The 24,037-nt window shown below is 45.7% G+C and overlaps 1 protein-coding gene across 4 annotated transcripts in view; it reads left to right on the top strand.

The window, feature by feature from the left end:
- dnajc27 (DnaJ (Hsp40) homolog, subfamily C, member 27) overlaps positions 1 to 24,037 on the top strand; it is a 58,176-nt gene that overhangs the window by 4,874 nt on the left and 29,265 nt on the right. For all 4 annotated transcript variants that reach the window (XM_048536669.2, XM_048536666.2, XM_048536665.2 and 1 more), the window contains one exon: positions 1,564 to 1,646. In XM_048536669.2, the coding sequence (XP_048392626.1) occupies positions 1,564 to 1,646 (83 nt within the window). The remainder of the gene's footprint in view (positions 1 to 1,563; positions 1,647 to 24,037) is intronic.

Genomic DNA, 24,037 nt, shown 5'->3' with positions numbered 1-24,037 from the left:
CACAAACCACCCCACCAACCTCCGGATCCAACGCATCCTCCTCCGACACTTCCGCCATCTACTATCCGACCCCACCACCCAAGCCATTTTTCCATCCCCACCCTTGTCTGCCTTCCAGAGAGACCACTGTCTCCGTGACTCCCTTGTCCGCTCCACACTCCCCTCCAACCCACCACACCCGGCACCTTCCCCTGCAACCGCAGGAAGTGCTGCACTTGCCCCCACACCTCCTCCCTCACCCCCATCCCAGGCCCCAAGATGACCTTCCACATTAAGCAGATGTTCACCTGCACATCTGCCAATTTGGTATACTATATCCATTGTACCCAGTGTGGCTTCCTGTACATTGGGGAAACCGAACGGAGGCTTGGGGACCGCTTTGCAGAAGACCTCTGCTCGGTTTGCAGTAAACAACTGGACCTCCCAGTCGCAAACCATTTTAACTCCCCCTCCCATTCCTCAGACGACATGTCCATCATGGGCCTCCTGCAGTGCCACATTGATGCCACCCGAAGGTTGAAAGAACAGCAACTCATATTCCGCTTGGGAACCCTGCAGCCCAATGGTATCAATGTGGACTTCACAAGCTTCAAAACCCCCCCTTCACCCACTGCATCCCAAAACCAGACCAGTTCTTCCCCTCCCGCCACTGCATCACAAAACCAGCCCAGCTCTTCCCCTCCACCCACTGCATCCCAAAACCAGTCCAGCCTGTCTCTGCTTCCCTAACCTGTTCTTCCTCTCATCCATCCCTTCCTCCCACCCCAAGCCGCACCTCCATCTCCTACCTACTAACCTCATCCCACCTCCTTGACCTGTCCATCTTCCCTGGACTGACCTATCCCCTCCCTACCTCCCCACCTATACTCTCCTCTCCACCTACCTTCTTTTCTCTCCATCTTCGGTCCGCCTCCCCCTCTCTCCCTATTTATTCCAGAACCCTCATCCCATCCCCCTCTCTGATGAAGGGTCTGGGCCCGAAACGTCAGCTTTTGTGCTCCTGACGTGCTGCTTGGCCTGCTGTGTTCATCCAGCCTCACACTTTGTTATCTGAATAGCAGACATTTTTTCTGATATCATGTATGTACTGCAGTCAGTGGGTAATTCAGTTGATTTTATTTCGTGAATGTAATTGCAAAGTGATGGCCTCCTCATTTGCTGAGTTCTAGGTGATTAGGCAGTCGAGGCGGCACTCCTTGGTAATCAGATCAGAGATAGTGGGAACTGCCATTGCTGGAGAATCTGAGATTACAAGGTTATAACAAGGACATTGTCTGGAGAAGGGTCTAGACCTGAAACATCAGCTTTCCTGCTCCTCTGATGTTGCTTGGCCTGCTGTGTTCATCCAGCTGTACACCTTGTTAACTCCTTGGTAATGTTAGGTATTGTGTACCAGCTGGAGCTTGCATCTATCTGCTACATACAAACCCAGTATCGTACTGAGTGAGATTGCTTAATTGAGCACAGATTGGAGTAATTTCAGTTTGATATGAGGTGTGACTGATTTAAGTACTGATTTACTGGTGTAGCTGCAATTGCTGACTAATTGTGTTTCCTTTCCAGAGTTGTATAATTAAACGATACTGTGAGAAGAGGTTTGTCCCAAAATATTTGGCAACTATTGGAATTGACTATGGAGTGACAAAGTGAGTACTACCAGGAATGCTACTTTTCCAACTATCTTTAGTTGGTTTTCCTGATGGTGACTATTGTTAAATGTTGAAAACACGACTGGTAATAAAAAGGCTATCTACTTAAATTAGCTACATTCTTGTTTCAAGAAAGTTTTTAAGAATGCATTCTTGAGTATTTGAACTAAATTTAGAAGATGAGACAGGAAGGGAGAGATTGGAGTGGGAGAGGGTTGTCAATGGGGAGCAGTGATTTGACCAGTAAGGTGAGGGTGGAATGCTGAAAACCAATTCAGAGAACCGAGAGCTGTTCACACAGGAACAGGCCCTTCAGTTCATCAAGACTGTGCCCATACATGACACCTTTCTAAACTAAAAACCTTTTCCCCCATGCGGTCTCTGTGCACATATTCCCTGTCTATTCATGTATCTGTCAAGATGCCTCTGAAACGTTGCAGTTGTACCCACTTCCACCATCTCCTTTGACCGCACATTCCAGGCACTTACCACCTTCTGTGTTTAAAAATAGCTTGCCTCTCACATCTTGTTTAAACTTAACTCCCTTTAACAGAGGTCCCCTGGTAATTGACATTTCTACCCTGGGGAAAAGACTCCAGCTATCCATGCCTGTCATCATTTTGTAAACTTCGGTTAGGTTGCTTCTCATTCTTTGACGTTCAGGTGAAAACATTCCAGGTTTATCCAATCTTCCCTTACAGCTAATACCCTCCAAACCAGGTAACATTCTGTTCAACCATTTCTGGCCCTCTCCAAAGCCTCCACATTCTTTTGATAAAGTGGTGACCAGAAATGCACAGAGTGTTCCAAATGTGGCCTGACTAAAGTTCTATACAGCTGCAATATGACTTGACAATTTTTCTGCTCTATACCCCAACCGATGAAGGAAAGCCTGCCCATACGCCTTCTTGACTATCTTATCTACTTGTGTTCCAACTTTCAAGAAACTGTGTGTTGATGCCACTAAGAGTTTTCGCATTTACTGCATAATTCCGTCCTGCATTAGATTTCCAAAACGTATAACACCCCATTTGTCCAGATTAAATTCCATCTGCCATTTCTCCACTCCAGTGTCCAACCTAGCTACTCCGTATCCTTAATGCCCCAGGCTTTGTGTTGTCTGCAAACTTACTAATCAGGCCACCTGCATTCCCCTCCAAATCGTTTACATATATACTGCAAACAACATAAGAACAAGGCATTCAGCACCCTAAACGTTCAGAATCAAAGAATCCCTCCAGTGTGGAAACAGGCCCTTCGGCTCTATAAGTCCACACCGACCCTCAGAGCATCCCGCCCAGATCAATCCTCTATAACCCACCTAATCTACACATTCCTGAACACTACGGGAAATTTAGCATGGCCAATCCACCTAGCATGCATATCTTTGGGCTGTGGGAGGAAACTGGAGGAAACCCACACAGACATGGGGCGAATGAGCAAACTCCACACAGACAGGCGCCCGAGGGTGGAATTGCACCCGGGTCCCTAGTGCTGTAAGGCAGCAGTGCCAACCACTGAGCCACCGTGCCAACCCAAATGTGAATTTGCTACGACCGGAGTTTGAGCAATGACTCATCCAGCCGGAAGTCATTTGAATTCGGCAAGTTGAGGAAGCGCATTTGACAAGATTCGAACCTATGCGCTGAAACCCCAATGGATTTCTAATCCATTGCCTTAACCACTTGTCCACAACTTCAATGTGTTTGAACATTCTGATTATAAAGACTGAAAGATTTATTTTACTTTATTTCTAATTGGAATTAGAAGAGAGATGATGACCCAGTAGTGCTATTGCTGAACTGTTAATCCAGAGACCCAGTTAGTGTTATGGGGTGCCAGGTTCGAATCTAGCCACGAGATGGTGGAATTTGAATTCAATAAAAATTTTGAATTAAGAGTCTAATGACAACCATGAATCCATTGGCAAGTGTCTGAAAAACCCTTCAGGTTCACTCGTGCCCTTCAGGGAAGGAATCTGCCATCTTTACCTGTTCTGGCTTACATGTGACCCCAGACCACAGGAATGTGGTTGACTCTTAATTGCCATCTGGACAGATAAGGTTGGGCAATAGATGCTGGCCTAACCAGTGATGCTGTCATCCTGTGAATGAATTTTTTTAAAAAACTGAGAAAATGACTGTTTTGCAGGAAAGCATTGAGGAAGGAACAGGTGAACCTTTATAAAAGCAAGTAACTGAAACTCATTGTGTGTGCTGTTTACACTACTGCTGCTTTGTTCAAGCAGTGGGAGAAGCTATTTGGAGACGGCTTGACTTCGGGGACCCATGTACAAACTAAGATTCGGCAGGCAGCATGTTGCTGACTGGTTTCTGGGGTTGTGACCAATAGTGGATGCCAATGGCCGTTGGCCTGACAGCAGCTATCTGATTAACATCCTTTTCAACTATGCAGAAGTCAATGATACTAGCAAAAGCATGGAGCTACTAGAACATAGAACATAGAAAAATACAGCACAGTTCAGGCCCTTCGGCTCACGATGTAGTGCCGTGGAATAATCCTAATCCAAAAATAAAATAACCTAACCTACATTCCCCTCAATTCACTGCTGTCCATGTGCATGCCCAGCAGTCGCTTAAATGTCACTAATGACTCTGCTTCACGACTTCCACTGGCAAACTATTCCATGCGCTCACAATTCTCGGTGAAGAACCTCCCTTTGATGGTCTCCTCTATACCTTCTTCCTAACACCTTAAAATTATGACCCGTCGTGGCAGTCAATCCTGCCCTGGGAAAAAGTCTCTGGCTATCGACTCTATCCATGCCTCTCATTACCTTGTACACCTCGATCAGGTCACCTCTCTTCCTCCTTCTCTCCAGAGAGAAAAGTCCGAGCTCAGTCAACCTCTCCTCGTAAGACAAGCCCTCAAGTCCAGGCAGCATCCTGATAAACCTCCTTTGCACCCTCTCCAAAGCCTCCACATCTTTCCTATAATAGGGCGACCAGAACTGGACACAATATTCCAAGTGTGGTCTCACCAGGGTTTTGTAGAGCTGCAGCATAACCTCGCGGCTCTTAAACTCGATCCTCCTGTTAATGAAAGCCAAAACACCATATGCTTTCTTAACAATCTTATCCACTTGGATGGCAACTTTGAGGGAGCTATGCACTTGAACACCAAGATCCCGCTGTTCCTATACACTGCCTTTAATCCTATATTCAGCATTTAAGTTTGACCTTCCAGAATGCATCACTTGGCATTTATCCAGGTTGAACTCCATCTGCCATTTCTCAGCCCAGCTACACATACTGTGAATGTCTCGCTGAAGCCTGCAATAGCCCTCGATACTATCAACGGCACCTCCAACCTTTGTGTCATCAGCAAACATACTTTCCCACCCCTCAACCTCCTCATCCAAGTCATTTATAAAAACTACAAAGAGCAGAGGCCCATGAACTATGCACCACTAGTCACAGTCCTCCAATCCGAGAAACAACCTTTAACGATCACTGTCTGCGTCCTACAATCGAGCCAATTTTGTATCCAATTAGCTAGCTCTCTCTGGATCACATGCGACCTAACTTTCATGACTAGCCTGCCATGCGGGACCTTGTCAAAGGCCTTCCTAAAGTCCATATCGACAATATCCACTGGCCTACCCTCATCTATCCTCTTGGTTATCTCTTCAGAAAACTCTAAAAGATTTGTCAGACATTACTTCCAGTGTACAAATCCATGCTAACTATCCCTAATCAGACCTTGACCATCTAAATATTGGTTGATCCTGTTCCTCAGTATCCTTTCCAGTGACTTCTCCTACCACTGATGTCAGGCTCACTGGCCTGTAATTCCCTGGCTTGTCTTTGTTACCTTTCCTAAACAATGGAACAACATTAGCCATCCTCCAGTCTTCTGCAACTTCACCAGTGGCTAAATTGAAGCAAAAATCCCTGCAAAGGTGTCTGCAGTTTTTCCCCAGCGCCCCACAACATGCAAGGATGGACTTGATCAGGCCCAGGGGATTTATCCACCTTAAAGCGATCTAAGGCTGCAAACACCTCCACTCTCATAATATGTATGCCGTCGAAAACATTCCCACTGGTTTCCCTTATTTCCTTAGCATCCATAATTCTCACCACAGTAAAGAGAATTATTCATGAAAAATCATTGCCAACTCCAGTGGCTCAACAAACAAATGACCATGCTGATCTTTAAGGGGTCCAATTGTCTCCCGAGCTATCCTTTTACTCTTAAGATAGCTATGGAATCTCGAGATTATCTTTAACCATATCTGTCAGATCCATCTCATATAAAAAGCTGTAGAGCTGGATGAACACAGCAGGCCAAGCATCATCTTAGGAGCAGGAAAGCTCACACTTCAGGCCTAGAACCTTCATCAGAAATGGGGGAGGTGAGGGGTTTCTCAAATAAATAGGCAGAGAGGGGAAGGCAGATCGAAGATGGATAGAGTAGAGGATAGGTGGAAAGGAGACAGACAGGTCAAAGATGCAGGGATGGAGCCAGTGAAGGTGAGTGTAGATGGGGAGGTAGGGAGGAGATATGTCAGTCCAGGGAGGACGGACAGGTCAAGGGGGCGGGATGAGGTTAGTAGGCAGGAAATGGGGGTGTGGCTTGAGGTGGGAGGAGACAATAGATCAGAGGAGGAACACGTTGAGGAGGCGGGGACGAGCTGGGCTGGTTTTGGGATGTGGGAGGGGGAGGGGAGATTTTGAAGCTTGTGAAACTCTTATCCGCCAAGCCAAACGCGTCATCACTCTGAACAACTTCTCTTTCAATTCCTCCCACTTCCTACAGACGAAGGGGGTGGCCATGGGTACCCGCATAGGCCCAAGTTATGCCTGCCTCTTTGTAGGTTACGTGGAACAATCCCTTTTCCGTACCTACACTGGCCCTAAACACCACCTCTTCCTCCGTTACATTGATGACTGTATCGGCGCCGCCTCGTGCTCCCGCAAGGAGCTCATACAGTTCATCTATTCCACCAACTCCTTCCACCCCAACCTTAAGTTCACCTGGACCATCTCCAACACATCCCTCACCTTCCTGGACCTCTCTGTCTCCATGTCAGGCAACCACCTAGAAACCGATATCCATTTCAAGCCCACCGACTCCCACATCTACCTAGAATACACCTCCTCTCACCCACCTTCCTGCAAAAATTCCATCCCCTATTCCCAATTCCTTCGCTTCCACCGCATCTGCTCCAGGATGAGGTATTCCACTCGTGTACATCCCAGTTTCCCTCGTTCCTCAAGGGCCACAACTTGCCTCCCGCAGTGGTCGAGAATGCCCTGAACCGTGTCTCCCGCATTTCCCGCAACTCATCCCTCACACCCGTCCCCGCAATAACCACCAAAAGAAAATCCCCCTTGTCTTCACATACCACCCCACCAACCTCCGGATCCAACGCATCATCCTCCAACACTTCCGCCATCTACAATCCGACCCCACCGCCAAAGACATTTTTCCAACCCCAACCTTGTCTGCCTTCCGGAGAGACCACTCTCTCCGTGACTCCCTTGTCTGCTCCACACTGCCCTCCAACCCCACCACACCCGGCACCTTCCCCTGCAACTGCAGGAAGTGCTACACTTGCCCCCACACCTCCTCCCTCAACCCCATCCCAGGCCCCAAGATGACTTTCCACTTCTAGCGATGTTCACCTGCACATCTGCCAGTGTAGTATACTGCATCCGCTGTACCCGTTGTGGCCTGTTCTACATCAGGGAAACCAAGCGTAGGCTTGGGGACTGCTTTGCAGAACACCTATGCTTAGTTCGCAATAAACAACTGGACCTCCCAGTCGCAAACCATTTCATCTCCCCTTCCCATTCCTCCAACGACATGCCCATTCTGGGCCTCCTGCAGTTCCACAGCGATGCCACCCGAAGGTTGCAGGAACAGCAACTCATATTCCGCTTGGGAACCCTGCAGCCCAATGGTATCAATGTGGACTTCACAAGCTTCAAAATCTTCCCTCCTCCCACTGCATCCCAAAACCAGCCCAGCGCATCCCACCTCCCTAACCTGTTCTTCCTCTCACCTATCCTCTCTTCCCACCTCAAGCTGCACCTCCATTTCCTGCCTACTAGCCTCATCCCGCCCCCTTGACCTGTCCGTATATACCAGCCCCAGAGCCGATCCATGTTCTGAGCTCATCTGCCTTACCAGTCAGACCTCGTGCGTTGAAGTTAATGCACTTTCAACCACAAGTCTTTTGTCTCCCTTTACTGTGCCCCTGGCTACCCTGAGTAGTAAACTTGCTCTCAATGGCTCATGTATTTCCCCGACTTCTCGATTACACTCTCTTATTCAGAGTCCCACCCCTCTGCCAAACTATTTTAAACCCTCCTGGGTTACACTAGCAAATCTCCCCGCAAGTATATTAGACCTCCTCCGGATCAAGTGTAACCCATCCCACTTGTACAGATCACCTCTCACCCAGATGAGATCTCAGTGATCCAAGAACTGAAAACTCTGCCTCCTACACCAGCTCCTCAGCCATACAGTCATCTGGCCTGTCTTTCTATTTCTACCCTCACTGGTGCGTAGCACTGGGAGATCATTACTCTTGAGGTCCTGCTTTTTAATTCTTACCGAACTCCCTTAACTCATTTCATAGGACCTCATTCCTTTGTTTAACTATGTCATTTGTACCGATGTGCAGAATGACCTCTGGCTGTTCACCCTGCCCCTTCAGAATGTTCTGCAACTGCTTAAAGACATCTTGACCCTGGTACCCCAGAGACAACATACCATCCTGGTATCTCGTCTGCAGCTGCAGAATCTCCTTTCTGTCCCCCTCACAACTGAGTCTCCTATCAGTATCGGAGATGACAAAGGATCAGCTCCACACTTTGTTATCTCGGATTCTCCAGCAGCTGCAGTTCCCATTATCTCTCCTATTAGTATCGCTCTGTGTGACTGCACTCTTTCCCTCTGAGCCTCCACCGTGCCACTGACCTGACTGCTGCTGCTAGCCCCTGGAAGCTCACCCACCAACAGTATCCCAGGTGGTATACCTGTTGTTGATGGGAATGGCCACAGGGGAACCCTGCACTATCTGCCTTCTCCCTCTTCAGCTACCTGCAGTGAGCACCTTAGGATTGACCTCTTCACTATAGCTCTTATCAATGATGTTCTCTGCACTCTGGATAATCCTGACTGCATCCAGCTCCAGTTCCCAAGCACGGTCTCTCCTGAGTTGCAGATGGGTGCACTTTACACAGGTGTATCCACCGGGAAATTGGTAGTCTTCCTGATCTACCACATCCTGCAAGAGGAGCATGTAACTGTCCTAACTGCCATCCCCACTGTCTTCAGTCTAGGCAGAAAGAAAGTAAAGTTAAAGAGCCCTTTCTTGCTCGAACAGAGTTAAAGAACCATTACTTGCTCTTACCAGTACCGTTGCTCAGTCTCCTCATGCTGAAACCTCATGAGCAAACACCTCAGTACACTCTAACACTGGCCCACTCTCTTAATAAAAACTGAAAGAACTGCAGATGCTGTATATCAGGAACAGAAGCAAAATTGCTGGAAGAGCTCAGCAGGTCTGACATCATCTGTGAAGGAAGAGTTAATATTTCAGGCCCGGTGTCCCTTCTTCAGAACACAAGATGTGTTCTGAGGAAGGGTCACTGGACCCAAAACACTAACTCTGTTTTTTCCTTCAAAGATGCTGCCCCACCTGCTGAGTTTTTTCAGCAATGTTGTTTCTGTCCCACTTTCTTAATGGCTGCTCCCTTGTACACCCTTACCTTGCTGGTCATCATCCTCACAGACAAAGGAGGAGAGAGGGTGGGAAACACCAGTGTAGTGTTACAGGCTTAACCACACTGTGACACCAGGTTCTCTCTGACCTACTCTACAGTCATGATGACTGGAGTGATGTCTCCCAAAATTCTGTTGTGATGACTGTTAGCCACCCTCTGATTCACTACCCTCTGTCTATCATTGGTGGTCCTTCGCAGACAAGGATGACTCTCTTCCACTCACAGAGTGAGACTGTAGGTGGAGCAAAAGGGTTACATGGGAATGGGTGGCACAGTGATCCCTACACTGTTTTCACTTTTTTTCTCCCAATGGCAAGTCTCGAAATGCTCATCACCTCCCAGGAAACTCCTTCTCTAGTTTGGACTATCTTGGGCCAGTGATTCCCAGGTGTCTGTGGGAATGCTTCACTTCGCCAGTGAAGCCTTGAGGGTATTGCTGAAGCATTTCCTCTTTCCATCTAGGACTTGCCTGCAGTTTTGAAGCTGGGAGTAGAACACTGCTTGGGGAGTCTCACGTCGGTCATGCAGATGACGTGTCCAACCCGTCACAGCCGATGGAGGGTGGCCAGTGTCTCATTGCTGGGGATGTCATTCTGGTTGAGAATGCTGACGTTGATGTGTCTTTCTTCTCAGCGGATTCACGTAGGTGACGGTGGTACTGCTCCAGTGCCTTGAGATGTCAGCCGTAGACAGTCCTCTTCTCAGAGCCATTTGGGAGGGTGGGAACAACCACAGCTCTGCAAACCATGAACTCGATGCCAGCTCTGATGTTGTCCTTGTGCACCCTTTTCTTCAGATGGCCAAAAGTTGTGCTAGCATACTGAAGGCAGTAGTGGATCTCTTCATCAATAGCTGCTTTGACCAACAGGACATTCCTGAGGTATTGGAAATGGTCAATACCTCAGGCCTGCCTGTGGACCTTGATGATTGAAACTTTGCTCCATGTTCTGGGCCAGGTTGTTGGAAGAACTTCATCTTGTGGGTGTTCACGGTGAGATCCATGCTGTCAGTAATATGTCTCAGAAATGGTACTGATGATGATCTGGAGTAGATCGGCTGAGTTTGCATGTATGCAAGCATCATCTGTGCACTGCAGCTAGATGTCACTGGTTGGGGTGACTTTGGTTTTGACTTGTAGACAGCAGAGATTGAATAATTTCCCACTGGTCCTGTAGTTAGCTCCAGTCTAGCGGCGAGCTTGTCAGTGGTGGTGTGAAGCATTGTAGCTTCATTGGGCCTCTAGTGTGTTCTCCACTGACCACCTGTTCTTTGTATCACTGGTTTGTTTTTGGACCTCTGCCTTGAGACACCTGTAGGCCTGCCTTTTCTCTTCTGAGTGCAGTTGTTTTATACTCAGAAATGCCATGTGCTTCTGACTTAACAGTTAGATCATAAGACCAAAAGACATAGGAGCTCACATTAGCCCATTTGGCCCATTGAGTCTGCTCTGCCATTCAGTCATAGCTGATAAGTTTCTCCCCCCCTTTTTCCCACCTTCTCCCAAAAACCTTTTATCCCCTTAACAATGAAGAACCTATCTATCATTGTCTTAAACATACTCAATGACTTGGCCTCCACAGTCTTCTGTGGCAGTGAGATCCAAAGATTCACCAGTCTCTGGTTGAATAAGTTTCTCCTTATCTCTATTCTAAAGGGTCTTCCCTTTACTCTAAGGCTGTGCTCTCGGGTCCTAGCCTCTCCTGCTACTGGAAACATCTTCCCAACATCCACTCTGTCCAGGCCTTTCAGTATTCTAAGTTTCAATTAGATCCCCCTTTATCCTTCTAAATTCCAATGAGTATACACCCAGAGTCCTCAAACATTCCTCATGCTAAGCCTTATATTCCTGGGATCGTTCTCGTGAACTTTCTCTGAACCAGCTTTAGAGCCGGTAAATCCTTCCTGAGACATGGGGCCCAAAACTGTGCACAGTACTCCAAATATGGCCTGACCAGATCCTTCTAGAGCCTCAGAGTACATCCCTGCTTTTATAATCAAGCCCTCTCAAAATAAATCCCAACATTTCATTTTCCTTCCTTATTACCAACCCAACCGCCAGTTAACCTGACGACAATCCTGGACTAGGACTCCCAAGTCAATTTGCACTTCAGATTTGTGAACTTTTCTCCCCATTCAGAAAATTGTCTATGCCTGGAATTTCCTACCAAAGTACTACATCACACTTTCCCACGTTGTATTCCATCTGCCACTTCTTTGTCCATTCTCCTAACCTGATTAAATTCTTCTGTAACCTCCCTGTCTCCTCAATGCTACCTAACCCTCAACCTATATTTATACCATCTGCAAACTTAGCCAGAATACTCTCAGTTCCTTCATCTGAATCATGAATGTATAAAGTGAAAAGTTGTGGTGCCAACACTGATCCTTACAGAACACCAATAGTCACTGATTGTCATGCTGAGAAGGATCCTTTTATCCCCAATCTCTGCTTTCTGTCAGACAACCAATCTTCTCTCCATGCTATTCTTGCCTGTAACACCATGGGCTCTTATCTTACTCAGCAGCCTCCCGTGCAGCATCTTGTCCAAGGCCTTCTGGAAGTCCAAGTAGATGACATCCATTGGCTCTCCTTTGTCTAACCTGCTCATTACTTCCTCAAAGAATTCCAACAGATTTGTCAGGCATGACCTCCCCTGATGAAGCCATGCTGATTTTGCCTTATTTTACTATGCACTTCTAAGTATTCAGAAATGGACTCCATATTCACAATGGACTCCAAAATCTTTACTAATGACTGAGGTCAGGCTTATCAGCGGGTAATTTCTTGTCTTTGCCTTGGTTCCCCCTCAAACAGAGAGGTTACATTAGTGATTTTACAATCCTCTGGGACCCTCCCTGAATCCATTGATTCCTGAAAGATCGCCATTAACACCTCCACTATTTTTCAGTTATCTTCTTCAGCACTCGGGTGTAGTCCATCTGGTCCTGGGAGTTTATCCACCTTTAAACCTTTCAGGTTTTCTGCAGCTTGTCCTTGGTGATGGCCAGCATATTCACCTCTGCGCCACAACTGTAGAATTTTTAGGATGTTACCCATGTCTTCCACCATGAAGACTGAGGCAAAGTACTTGTTCAGTTCCTCTGCCATTTCTTTTCTCCCCATTACAATTTCTCCAGCGCCATTTTCCAGTGGCCCAATGCCTCTCTTTTTGCCCTTAATATATCTAAAGAAGCTCTTTCAATCTTCTTCTAGCTAGCTTACTCTCATATTTAATCTTCTCATTCCTTATTTCTTTTTTACTTGCCCTTTGTTGGTGTTTAGGCTTCCCAATCCCCTGGCTTCCCATTGCCCTAAGCCACATTATATGCTTTCTCTTTTGCTTTTATGCTGTCCCTAACTTCCTTGTCAGCCATGTTCGCCCTCCCCTTAGTATGCTCCTTCTTCCTAAGGATGAATTTTTGCTGTGTCCCCTGAATTTCTTCCAGAAACTCCTGCCATTGCTGTTACACTGTTTTTCCTACTAGGTTCTTTTCCCAGTCAATTCTGGCTAGCTGCTCTTTCGTGCCTTTGTAATTGCCTTTATTCAACTGTAATACCGTTAAATCTGATTCCAGTTTCTCCCTTTCAAATTGCAGAGTAAATTCTATCATATTATGGTCATGGCCCTTAAGGGTTCCTTCACCTTCCGCTCCCTTATCAAGTCTGCCTCATTGCCAAAGGCTAAATCTAGTATTGCCTGTTCCTAGTGTGTTCCACCACAAGCTGTCCAAATCGCCATTTCATAGACATTCCATAAATTCCTTTTCTTGTAATCCAGTACCAATCTGATTTTCCCAGTCCATGTGCATATTCAAATTCTCCATGATCACTGTAACTTTGCCTTCTTTACATGCCTTTTCTATCTCCTGGTGTATCTTTTGCCCCACATCCTGACTATGCTTGGAGGCCTGTACAAAAATCACATTATGGTTTTTCCTAACTTTGCAGTTCCTCAACTCTACCCACACAGATTCCATATCATCTGCCCCTACGTCGTTTCTTGTAATCGATTTAATGTCATTTCTTCTAATAAGACAACCTCATTCCTTCTGCTCACCTACCTGTCTTTTCAATGGGATATATAGAACATAGAGCATAGAAAAGTACAGCACAGTACAGGCCCTTCGGCTCACGATGTTGTGTCGTGGAATAATCCTAATACAAAAATAAAATAATCTAACCTACATTCCCCTCAATTCACTGCTGTCCATGTGCATGTCCAGCAGTCGCTTAAATGTCACTAATGACTCTGCTTCCACGACTTCCACTGGCAAAGCATTCCATGCACTCACAACTCTCTGGGTGAAAAACCTCCCTCTGACGTCTCCTCTATACCTTCCTCCAAACACCTTAAAACTATGACCCCTCATGGCAGTCAATCTTGCCCTGGGGAAAAGTCTCTGGCTATCGACTCTATCCATGCCTCTCATTACCTTGTATACCTCGATCAGGTCACCTCTCTTCCTCCTTCTCTCAAGAGAGAAAAGTCCGAGCTCAGTCAACCTCTCAAATATGACCTTTATATAAATAAACCTCTCTATATGTCCTTAGATATTTAGCTCCCAGTCCTGAAGCCCTTGCAGTCATGTCTCTGTGATGCCCACCACATCTGCCAATTTCAATCTGTGCCACAAGCTCATTTATCTTATTCTTTATATTGCATGTATTCAAATACAACATCTCCTATCCTGTATTTATTGTCCTATTTCTCCTTGTCATTCCTTTTATCCAATATACTTGAAGTTCGATTCCTAACCTTTTCCAAACACTCTGCCCTATGTTGTGTTCTAGAGATTTTAATAAATTCTCCTGAGTTCTCCTTTCTTTTCATTTTTTTTCATACTTTTCCATGCAGTTGAATCCACCTGCACAGATGTTAACTTGCTGCTATGTTTCCCATTGGCCATTATACTTTTTAGAGTTTTACCTTTCTCTTCCTCCACCTCAATTCTTATACCTCCTGATCATTCTCCTCAAGCTAATCTTGGTGTTTCCTGATTGAGTGACTGACTCTGTTTTGGTGGCATTGATGATGGTGGCCTTGAGGGGAGATCAAAGGTTGTTGGGATTCTGCGATTTGGTGCCATGGAGGGTTGCTAGTTTTGTGGATAAGAATTGGTTGAATGAGCCTGTTTTCTCCAGGTCTTGTTGAATTTCTTGTGACACATCTTTTATTCCATCAAAGAGACAAAGACAAGACAACATGGCAGCACCCTTGCTCCAAATACTGGCAGCTGTTTGACTATGTCATCGACAGAGTGAGGGAACAGAGTGGCTTTAAAATCATGCTCACTAAAACAGTAGCCGATAACTACTGGATGGGCCATTGCTTTATCTGATCAATGTAAATGTAGCCCTGCTACAGTGGAGACACAGTGTCAAAGGTATTGGGATCCCAAATGCCTGACTCAGCAAGAGGCAATACTGTTGTCAAAGGTGAATTGTTTTTGAATGAATAGTAATGGAATTCTGGGCTATGAAATTAGTTCAGTGGCAAGAAGAGTAAAGTACGGTCCTGAAGAAACTCACATGCAACTGTCATTTTGAATTTGGTATTAGGAATTTTCTTGCATTATGCCTCTGTTTGTGAAGCTTGACTTGTTTGATCCTGCCATTGAGGACATAGCCCAGTATGTAGAAAGAATACATTTCTTTTCTGGGCAATGACATTGTGGCAGACAGAATAAAATGACAATCTTCCTGGCAGCCTGTTGAGCAGCTGCTTTTTCTGTCATTAGGAGTCTGACTTTTCCTGAGGCACCAGAGTGTAAAAGAATTTTCAAGAATTGATTGACAAAGTTAAGGAATATTACGACCCCACACCTCCTCTAATCCCAATGACTGGCAGAAGTGTGTAAATTTGGTTTAACCCTTGATGAAATGCTTAGAGACCATCTAGTAAGCGTGATTAACGTGTGACTGTGCAAAAATACCTACTGTTTCAACTGGACTTCAAACAGGCGTTTCAGCTGGCCTTAGCATTGAAAAATGCAATAAGTGTAACACTTGACCTGTGAGGTATTCTGATGGAAGTGGACAGCCTCACAAGTCTGCCTGAGCTTGGGGAACACTACTTGAGTGCAGCTGCACAGCCTTGTTCAGGAATTATCCTGATGAGAGTAACTGTAGATTGCCTTGGCTATTGTAAAACCCCAAAACAAAGCCAAGTCTTTGCCAAATAGCTGGAATTTTCTTCAGGATCCTGCCCAAAAAGCCATTGTTAATTGTAGTCATTTTGCAGATTTGGAATAGTAACAGAGTTCTACCAGATTTAAATAGAGCAACAAAACTCATAGGACGGTATCTGGGAGCATACCCAGAAGAGTTCATACTCTCGAAATTCCACCTGCATCTGGTTTGGAACATTTAAATTGCTTCCAACATCTAAGTCAGAACCAATCAAGATGAACAACTGGTTAAATGGCCAGCTGGGTCAAATGGAAGATGATACCGGGGCCGCCATGTCAGTGGTTGCGAGACCAGTTTTTAACAGAATTCACTTGGACACTAGCCCTTTAATTTGTGCAAGATTTCAGCTAGGCTGTGAACCAATACTGGCAGAATAAGTTGAGAATTAGAATTAGATTTATTATCACATCAGATAGGGTGGACAGTGAGAGCCTTTTTCCTCAGATGGAGATGGCTAGCACAAGGGGACGTAGCTTTAAATTGAGGGGTGATAGATATAGGACAGATGTCAGAGGTAGGTTCTTCATTCAGAGAGTATTAAGGGCAGGGAATACCCTGCCTGCAACAGTTGAAGACTGTTTAAGGGCACTTAAATGGCCATTGGATGAATATATGGATAATAATGGCATAGTGTAGGTTAGATGGGCTTCAGTTTTGTTTCACTGGTCAGCGCAACATCGAGGGCCGAAGGGCCTGTACTGTGCTGTGGTCTTCTATGTTCTATGTTCTATCCCGTGCAATCCAGTACAGAAACACAGGAATACAGTGTAAAGTACACAATGTCGCCGCACACTGCACCAACGTAGGTACACAGTACATAGAACATAGAACAGTACAGCACAGAACAGGCCCTTCAGCCCACGATGTTGTGCCGACCATTGATCCTCATGTATGCACCCTCAAATTTCTGTGACCATATACATGTCCAGCAGTCTCTTAAATGACCCCAATGACCTTGCTTCCACAACTGCTGCCGGCAACGCATTCCATGCTCTCACAACTCTCTGCATAAAGAACCTGCCTCTGACATCCCCTCTATACTTTCCACCAACCAGCTTAAAACTATGACCCCTTGTGCTAGCCATTTCTGCCCTGGGAAATAGTCTCTGGCTATCAACTCTATCTATGCCTCTCATTATCTTGTATACCTCAATTAGGTCCCCTCTCCTCCTCCTTTTCTCCAATGAAAAGAGTCCGAGCTCAGTCAACCTCTCTTCATAAGATAAGCCCTCCAGTCCAGGCAGCATCCTGGTAAACCTCCTCTGAACCCTCTCCAAAGCATCCACATCTTTCCTATAATAGGGCGCCCAGAACTGGACGCAGTATTCCAAGTGCGGTCTAACCAAAGTTTTATAGAGCTGCAACAAGATCGCACGACTCTTAAACTCAATCCCCCTGTTAATGAAAGCCAAAACACCATATGCTTTCTTAACAACCCTGTCCACTTGGGTGGCCATTTTAAGGGATCTATGTATCTGCACACCAAGATCCCTCTGTTCCTCCACGCTGCCAAGAATCCTATCCTTAATCCTGTACTCAGCTTTCAAATTCGACCTTCCAAAATACATCACCTCGCATTTATCCAGGTTGAACTCCATCTGCCACCTCTCAGCCCATCTCTGCATCCTGTCAATGTCCCGCTGCAGCCTACAACAGCCCTCTACACTGTCAACGACACCTCCGACCTTTGTGTCGTCTGCAAACTTGCTGACCCATCCTTCAATTCCCTCGTCCAAGTCATTAATAAAAATTACAAACAGTAGAGGCCCAAGGACAGAGCCCTGTGGAACCCCACTCACCACTGACTTCCAGGCAGAATATTTTCCTTCTACTACCACTCGCTGTCTTCTGTTGGCCAGCCAATTCTGTATCCAAGCAGCTAAGTTCCCCTGTATCCCATTCCTCCTGACCTTCTGAATGAGCCTACCATGGGGAACCTTATCAAATGCCTTACTGAAGTCCATATACACCACATCCACAGCTCGACCCTCATCAACTTTTCTAGTCACATCCTCAAAAAACTCGATAAGGTTTGTAAGGCATGACCTACCCCTCACAAAGCCGTGTTGACTGTATTTGATCAAGCCATGCTCTTCCAGATGGTCATAAATCTTATCCCTCAGAATCCTTTCTAACACCTTGCAGACGACAGACGTGAGACTTACTGGTCTATAATTGCCGGGGATTTCCCTATTTCCTTTCTTGAAGAGAGGAATTACATTTGCCTCTCTCCAGTCCTCAGGTACGACTCCAGTGGAGAGTGAGGATGCAAAGATCTTCGCAAGTGGCGAAGCAGTTGCATTTCTCGCTTCCCAAAGCAGCCGAGGACAAATCTGGTCCGGGCCTGGCGACTTGTCAATCTTAATGTTTGACAAAATTTTCAGCACATCAGCTTCCTCTATCTCTATCCATTCCGGCATGCACACCTGCTCTTCAAAGGTTTCATTCACTACAAAGTTCGTTTCTTTCGTAAAGACAGAAGCAAAAAACTCATTTAGGGCTTCCCCTACCTCCTCAGACTCCACACACAAGTTCCCTATGCTATCCCTGATCGGCCCTACTCTTTCTTTGATCATTCTCTTATTCCTCACGTAAGTGTAAAATGCCTTTGTGTTTTCCCGGATTCCTTCTGCCAAGCCTTTCTCGTGCCCCCTCCTGGCTCTCCTCAGACCATTTTTTGAGCTCCTTCCTTGCCTGCATGTAATCCTCTCTAGCTGAACTTGACCCTAGCTTCCTCCACCTTATGTAAGCTACCTTCTTCCTTTTCACAAGAAGCTCCACCGCTCTCGTCATCCAAGGTTCCTTTATCTTACCCCTTCTTGCCTGTCTCAGAGGGACATATTTACTCATCACTCCCAACAACTGTTCCTTAAACAGTCTCCACATGTCTAGAGTTCCCTTACCATGGAACAACTGCTCCCAGTCCATGCTTCCTAACTCATGTCTAATCGCATCATAGTTTCCTCTTCCCCAATTAAATATCCTCCCATTTTGCCTAATCCTCTCCTTCTCCATAGCTATGTAGAATGTGAGGCAGTTATGGTCACCATCACCAAAATGCTCTCCCACCACAAGATCTGATACCTGCCCCGGCTCGTTTCCGAGCACCAAGTCTAGAATGGCCTCTCCCCTCGTCGGCCTGTTAACGTACTGCGTTAGGAAACCCTCCTGAACACACCTTACAAAAACAGCTCCATTCAAATCTTCTGCTCGAAGGAGGTTCCAATCAATATTAGGAAAGTTAAAGTCACCCATTACAACAACCCTACTGCGTGCACACTTTTCCAAAATCTGTCGACCTATGCTTTCTTCAATCTCCCTGCTGCTATTGGGGGGCCTGTAGTAAACCCCTAACGAGGTGACTACTCCCTTGCTGTTCCTAATTTCCACCCATACTGACTCAGTAGGCAGATCTTCCTCGACAATGGAAGCTTCTGTAGCTGTGATACCCTCTCTGATTAGTAGTGCTACACTCCCTCCTCTTTTTCCCCCCTCCCTATTCTTTTTAAATGCTCTAAACCCTGGAAGATCCAGCAACCATTCCTGCCCATGAGAAACCCATGTCTCTGTTATGGCCACAACATCATAGCAGCAGGTACTGATCCATGCTCTAAGTTCATCACTTTTATTCCTGATACTCCTTGAGTTAAAGCAAACACACTTTAACCGATCCCTTGGTTCCTTCCCAGGAAAATCCTTCCCACTAGCTGGTCTACCTCTTGCTACTGCCTCACCTGCATCAATGATGTACCTAGCTACAAATCTTAGATACAAAATAGAGAACTAAAGAAAAAAAGTTACATTACCTGGCAATTTTTCATAGTATAAGTTAGAAAAATAAGAAATAAAGTTAATAAGATTAATATTACAGCCTTTTTGTAAAGGGCCTGCAATCGATCAATTCAAGGGACGTCTAGACATGATGTGAGCAGGCTGGCAAGGTTCTGACTGCCCATACTGGCTCTCAGTCGATCAACTGTCTCCACTCAGGCCTCCAGCCTCCAATCTGCAAGGCCTGTCCAATGCCATTTGTGATATGGGCAAAATTAGCAGCAGAACACAGAAGGGTTGACAGTGAAATTAAACCAGTTGAATTCGCGGAATGGGCAGCACTGGTCAAACCAATTTTGAAGCATAATGGGTCAGTTTGCATTCGTCGATATTTAAAATAAACAGTAAACCGTTTTTCACTGTCAGACAAGATACCCAGTCCCGTGCATAAAGGAGGAGGCTCCGCAAATATCCCTATCCTCAGTGATGGAAGAGCCCAGCACATCAGTGCAAAAGATAATGCTGAAGTATTTGCAGCAATCTTCAGCCAGAAGTGCTGAGTGGATGATCCAGCTTGACCTCTTCCAGTGGTCCCCAGCGTTACTCATACCAGTCTTCAGCCAATTCGATTCACTCTACGTAACGTTAAGAAGTGTTTGGAGACACTGGATACTGCAAAGGCTATGTGCCCTGACAACATTCCGGCAATAGTACGAAGACTTGTGCTCCAGAACTTGCTGCTCCCCTAGCCAAGCTGTTCCAGTACAGTTACAACACTGGTATCTACCTGGTCATGTGGAAAGTTGCCCAGATACGTGCTGTACACAAAAAGCAGGACAAAATCCAAACTGACCAATTACTGCCCCATCTGTCTCCCCTCGATCATCAGTAAAGTGATGGGAGGTGTCAGTAACAGTGCTATCAAGCAGCACCTGCTTAGCAATAATCTGCTCAGTGACACTCAGTTTGGGTTCCACCAGGGCCATTCAGCTCCTGACCTTATTACAGCCTTGGTTCTCACACACAGAAAAGAGCTGAATTCGAGAGGTGAGGTGAGAATGACATTTCTTGACATCAAGGCTTCATTCGACCAAGTGTGGAATCAAGGAGCCCTAGCAAACTGGAATCAATGGGTATCAGGCGCAAACTCTCCAGTGATTGAAGTCATACTTGACACATAGGAAGCTTGTTGTGGTTGCAATAACCTCAGCATCAGGACCTCTCTGCAGGAGTTCCTCAGAGTAGTGCCCTCGGCCTGACCATCTTCAGCTGCTTCATCAATGACCTTCCCTTCATCATAAGAACAGAAGTGGGGATGTTTGCCAATGATTGCACAATGTTCAGCACCATTCATCACTCTTCAGGTACTGAAGCAGTCCGTTCTCAAATGAAACAAGATCTAGACAATATCCAGGATAATAAAGTGTGAAGCTGGATGAACACAGCAGGCCAAGCAGCATCTCAGGAGCACAAAAGCTGACGTTTCGGGCCTAATCCCTTCATCAGAGAGGGGGATGGGGTGAGGGTTCTGGAATAAATAGGGAGAGAGGGGGAGGCGGACCAAAGATGGAGAGAAAAGAAGATAGGTGGAAGAGATTACAAGAGAGTTGCAGTGGGAGAGTGATTCCCTGAGGTTGGTCCGGAGGGAGGAGGGTAACTTCTTCAGGTTAGGCAATATCCCGGCCTGGGCTGGCAGGTGGCAAGTGACAAATTGTGCCACACAAATGCCAGACTATGACCATGAGCAATAAGAGATAATCTACCCGTCATTCCTTGACATACAATTGTATTACCATCACTGAATCCCCCACTATCAACATCCTGGGGATTATCATTGGCCAGAACCTCAACAGGACTCACTACATAAATATAGTGGCTATAAGAGCAGGTCAGAAGCTAGGAAAACTGCGGTGAATAACTCATCTCCTAACTTCCCAAAGCCTGTCCACCATCTACAAAGCACAAGTCAGGAGTATGATGGAATACTTCCTACTTGCTTGGATCGAACAGCACTCAAGAAGCTTGACACCGTCCAGGACGAAGCAGCCGCTTGATTGGCACTACATCCACAAGCATTCACTCCAACACCACCGATGCTCAGTAGCAGCAGTGTGTACTATCTACAATATTCACTGCAGAAATTCGCCAAAGATCTTCAGACAGCACCTTCCAAACCCAAGGCTACCTCTGCCGAGAAGGACAAGGGCAGCAGACATATGGGAACACCACCGCTGCGAGTTAACTTTGAAGCTACTCGCCATCCTGACTTGGAAATAGATCACCGTTCCTTCACTGTCACTGGGTCAAAATTCTGGAATTTCCTACCTAATGACATCATGGGTAAACCTACAGCAGGTAGACTGCAGTGGTTCAAGAAGACAGCTCACTACTACCTTCTCAAGGGCAACTGGGGATGGGCAAGAAATGCTGGCCAGCCAGACACCCATGTTCCACAAATGATTAGGAAAAGAAAAGATCATGGTTGATCTGATAGTGATCTCAAGTCCACATTTCCACTAACCTCTTGTCATCTTTTACTCCCCTATTTCTCAAGAATTTATCCACCTATGCCATAAAAGCTTTGCACCTACACCATTTTCTGAGGAAGAGGGTTTCAAACATGTGCAATTTCTGAGAGAAAATATTCCTGCTCATCTCTACCTTAAATGGGAGACCCCTCATTTTGAAACTGTGTCCCCTATCCGCTGACTCTATTGATCCACCTTAATTCTGTGTCTTCTGATATTGATATTCTCTCTAAGTTATAAGTAAGTTCATGGCACTGTCGTAACAGAAATACGTTGAGCCAAAAATACCTGCCGTTTACAAGCAGTGTTTATTTGACATGGCCACATGTCAATCTTAGGCAACAAGCCAATTGCACGTGGGAAACAGATGTTGGAGAGAACAGTGACTAAGGCCAATAGAACGATAACACTCTTAGACTTTAAACCTCCGTTTGGACTCTGCATCCCATAGCCTTTTGAGGGAGACTTTTGGAAGAGTGGGCTGCAGTCAGTATTGCTCTGAATTAGATAAATGAATGCAGGGCAGATAACCAAGATAGACTTCTTGAGAATGAAACCAAAAGGCACAAACACCCCTGCTTCAATGCACTGCCTAAAGAACATAAAAACAGATGTCCCTCTCAGACCCACTGTCTCCCTACTAGACACACTACCAGACAAATTGGCCAAGGACCCACAACAGAGGTTGAAACACCTGTAAACGGATCACCGCATACTATTGACTCAACCCAAGATTTCCTTGATACACTAAAGAACATAAAAATCAGCGACGAAGAGATCCCGGTATCCTTTGATGTCACAGCTTTATTCACATCAGTCAATATCCCACTAGCCAAAGAAACAGTGGCCACATTATTAGCGGAAGCAGCAACGCAAGCCAGTAACTCCATCAGCAAGGACTACATCCTTAAATTACGACACCTCTGCCTCATCACATACAACGTCTTTAATGGAAAGATATACAAACAGACCAATGGGGTCACCCATCTCAGGACTCATTGCAGAAGCAGTCACGCAAAGACTAGAACGCACCACCCTCCCCCGCGTTCAACCTAAATTGTGGATCTGGTACGTAGATGACACATTTCTCCTTATTAACCGCAACAAATTAGAAGAAACCCACCAACTTATCAACAACATATTCACAGAAATTAAATTCACAAGGGAAGAAAAAAACAACAATCAGCTTCTGTTTCTGGATGTTAAAGTAGAGCGATTGACAAATGGGAAGTTCCAAACGTCCATATGCAGAAAAGCAACCCATACAGATCAAATCCTCAACTTTCGCAGCAACCATCCCAATGACCACAGGCATAGCTACATTAGGACACTATTAAACGTGCCAGGACACACTGCAACACACTGGAACTACTCAGGAAAGAGGAAGGTCCCCACAACTTCATCTACAGGTGCCTACAAAACAGACAACAACGGGAAGACAGAGTATGCCCTAACATACTGGCCACACTGCCATACATCAAGAACATATCGGAACTGACAATAAGATTCTTAAGACCACTAGGAATCATGGTGGCCCACAAGCCCACAGCCAACAATCTGTGACAACCACTTAGAAGGATTAAAGACCCCATTCCCACAACATTCAGAACCAATATGGTGTACAAAATACCATGCATCAACTGCCACAAACATTACATCGGACAGACAAGAAGGAAACTAGCCACCAGAATACATGAACATCAAATGGCAGCAAAACGACATGACAAACTCTCCTTAATTTTGGTACACTCAGACAATGAAGGCCATCAGTTTAACTGGAACAAAGTAACCATAATAGCCCAATCCAAAGATAGACATGCTTGGGAATTCCACGAGGCATGGTTCTCCACACATACTTCAGTCCACAAACATAGAATTGGATCCCATATATAAACCTATATAAATCAAAACCAGAAATGACAGTACTCACCATAACGGACTGAACAATATAAATTCCAAGTGGATTAAAATAACGTTGCTTCATTGGAGATTCCACTGATGATATCACCTAGCATGATGACAAAACAGTTCACAGGTTGGCGCAGCATTGAGGGCCGAAAGGCCTGTTCTGCGCTGTATTGTTCTATGTTCTATGTTCTAAAACGTCTGAACAAAAACAAGCCAGCTCAGCAAGCATGTCAA

Source organism: Stegostoma tigrinum, chromosome 9 (assembly GCF_030684315.1).
Source record: "Stegostoma tigrinum isolate sSteTig4 chromosome 9, sSteTig4.hap1, whole genome shotgun sequence".
Lineage (NCBI taxonomy): Eukaryota > Metazoa > Chordata > Chondrichthyes > Orectolobiformes > Stegostomatidae > Stegostoma > Stegostoma tigrinum.
Note: the sequence above shows the minus strand (reverse complement) of the source record. Positions and strands in the feature narration are given on the sequence as shown.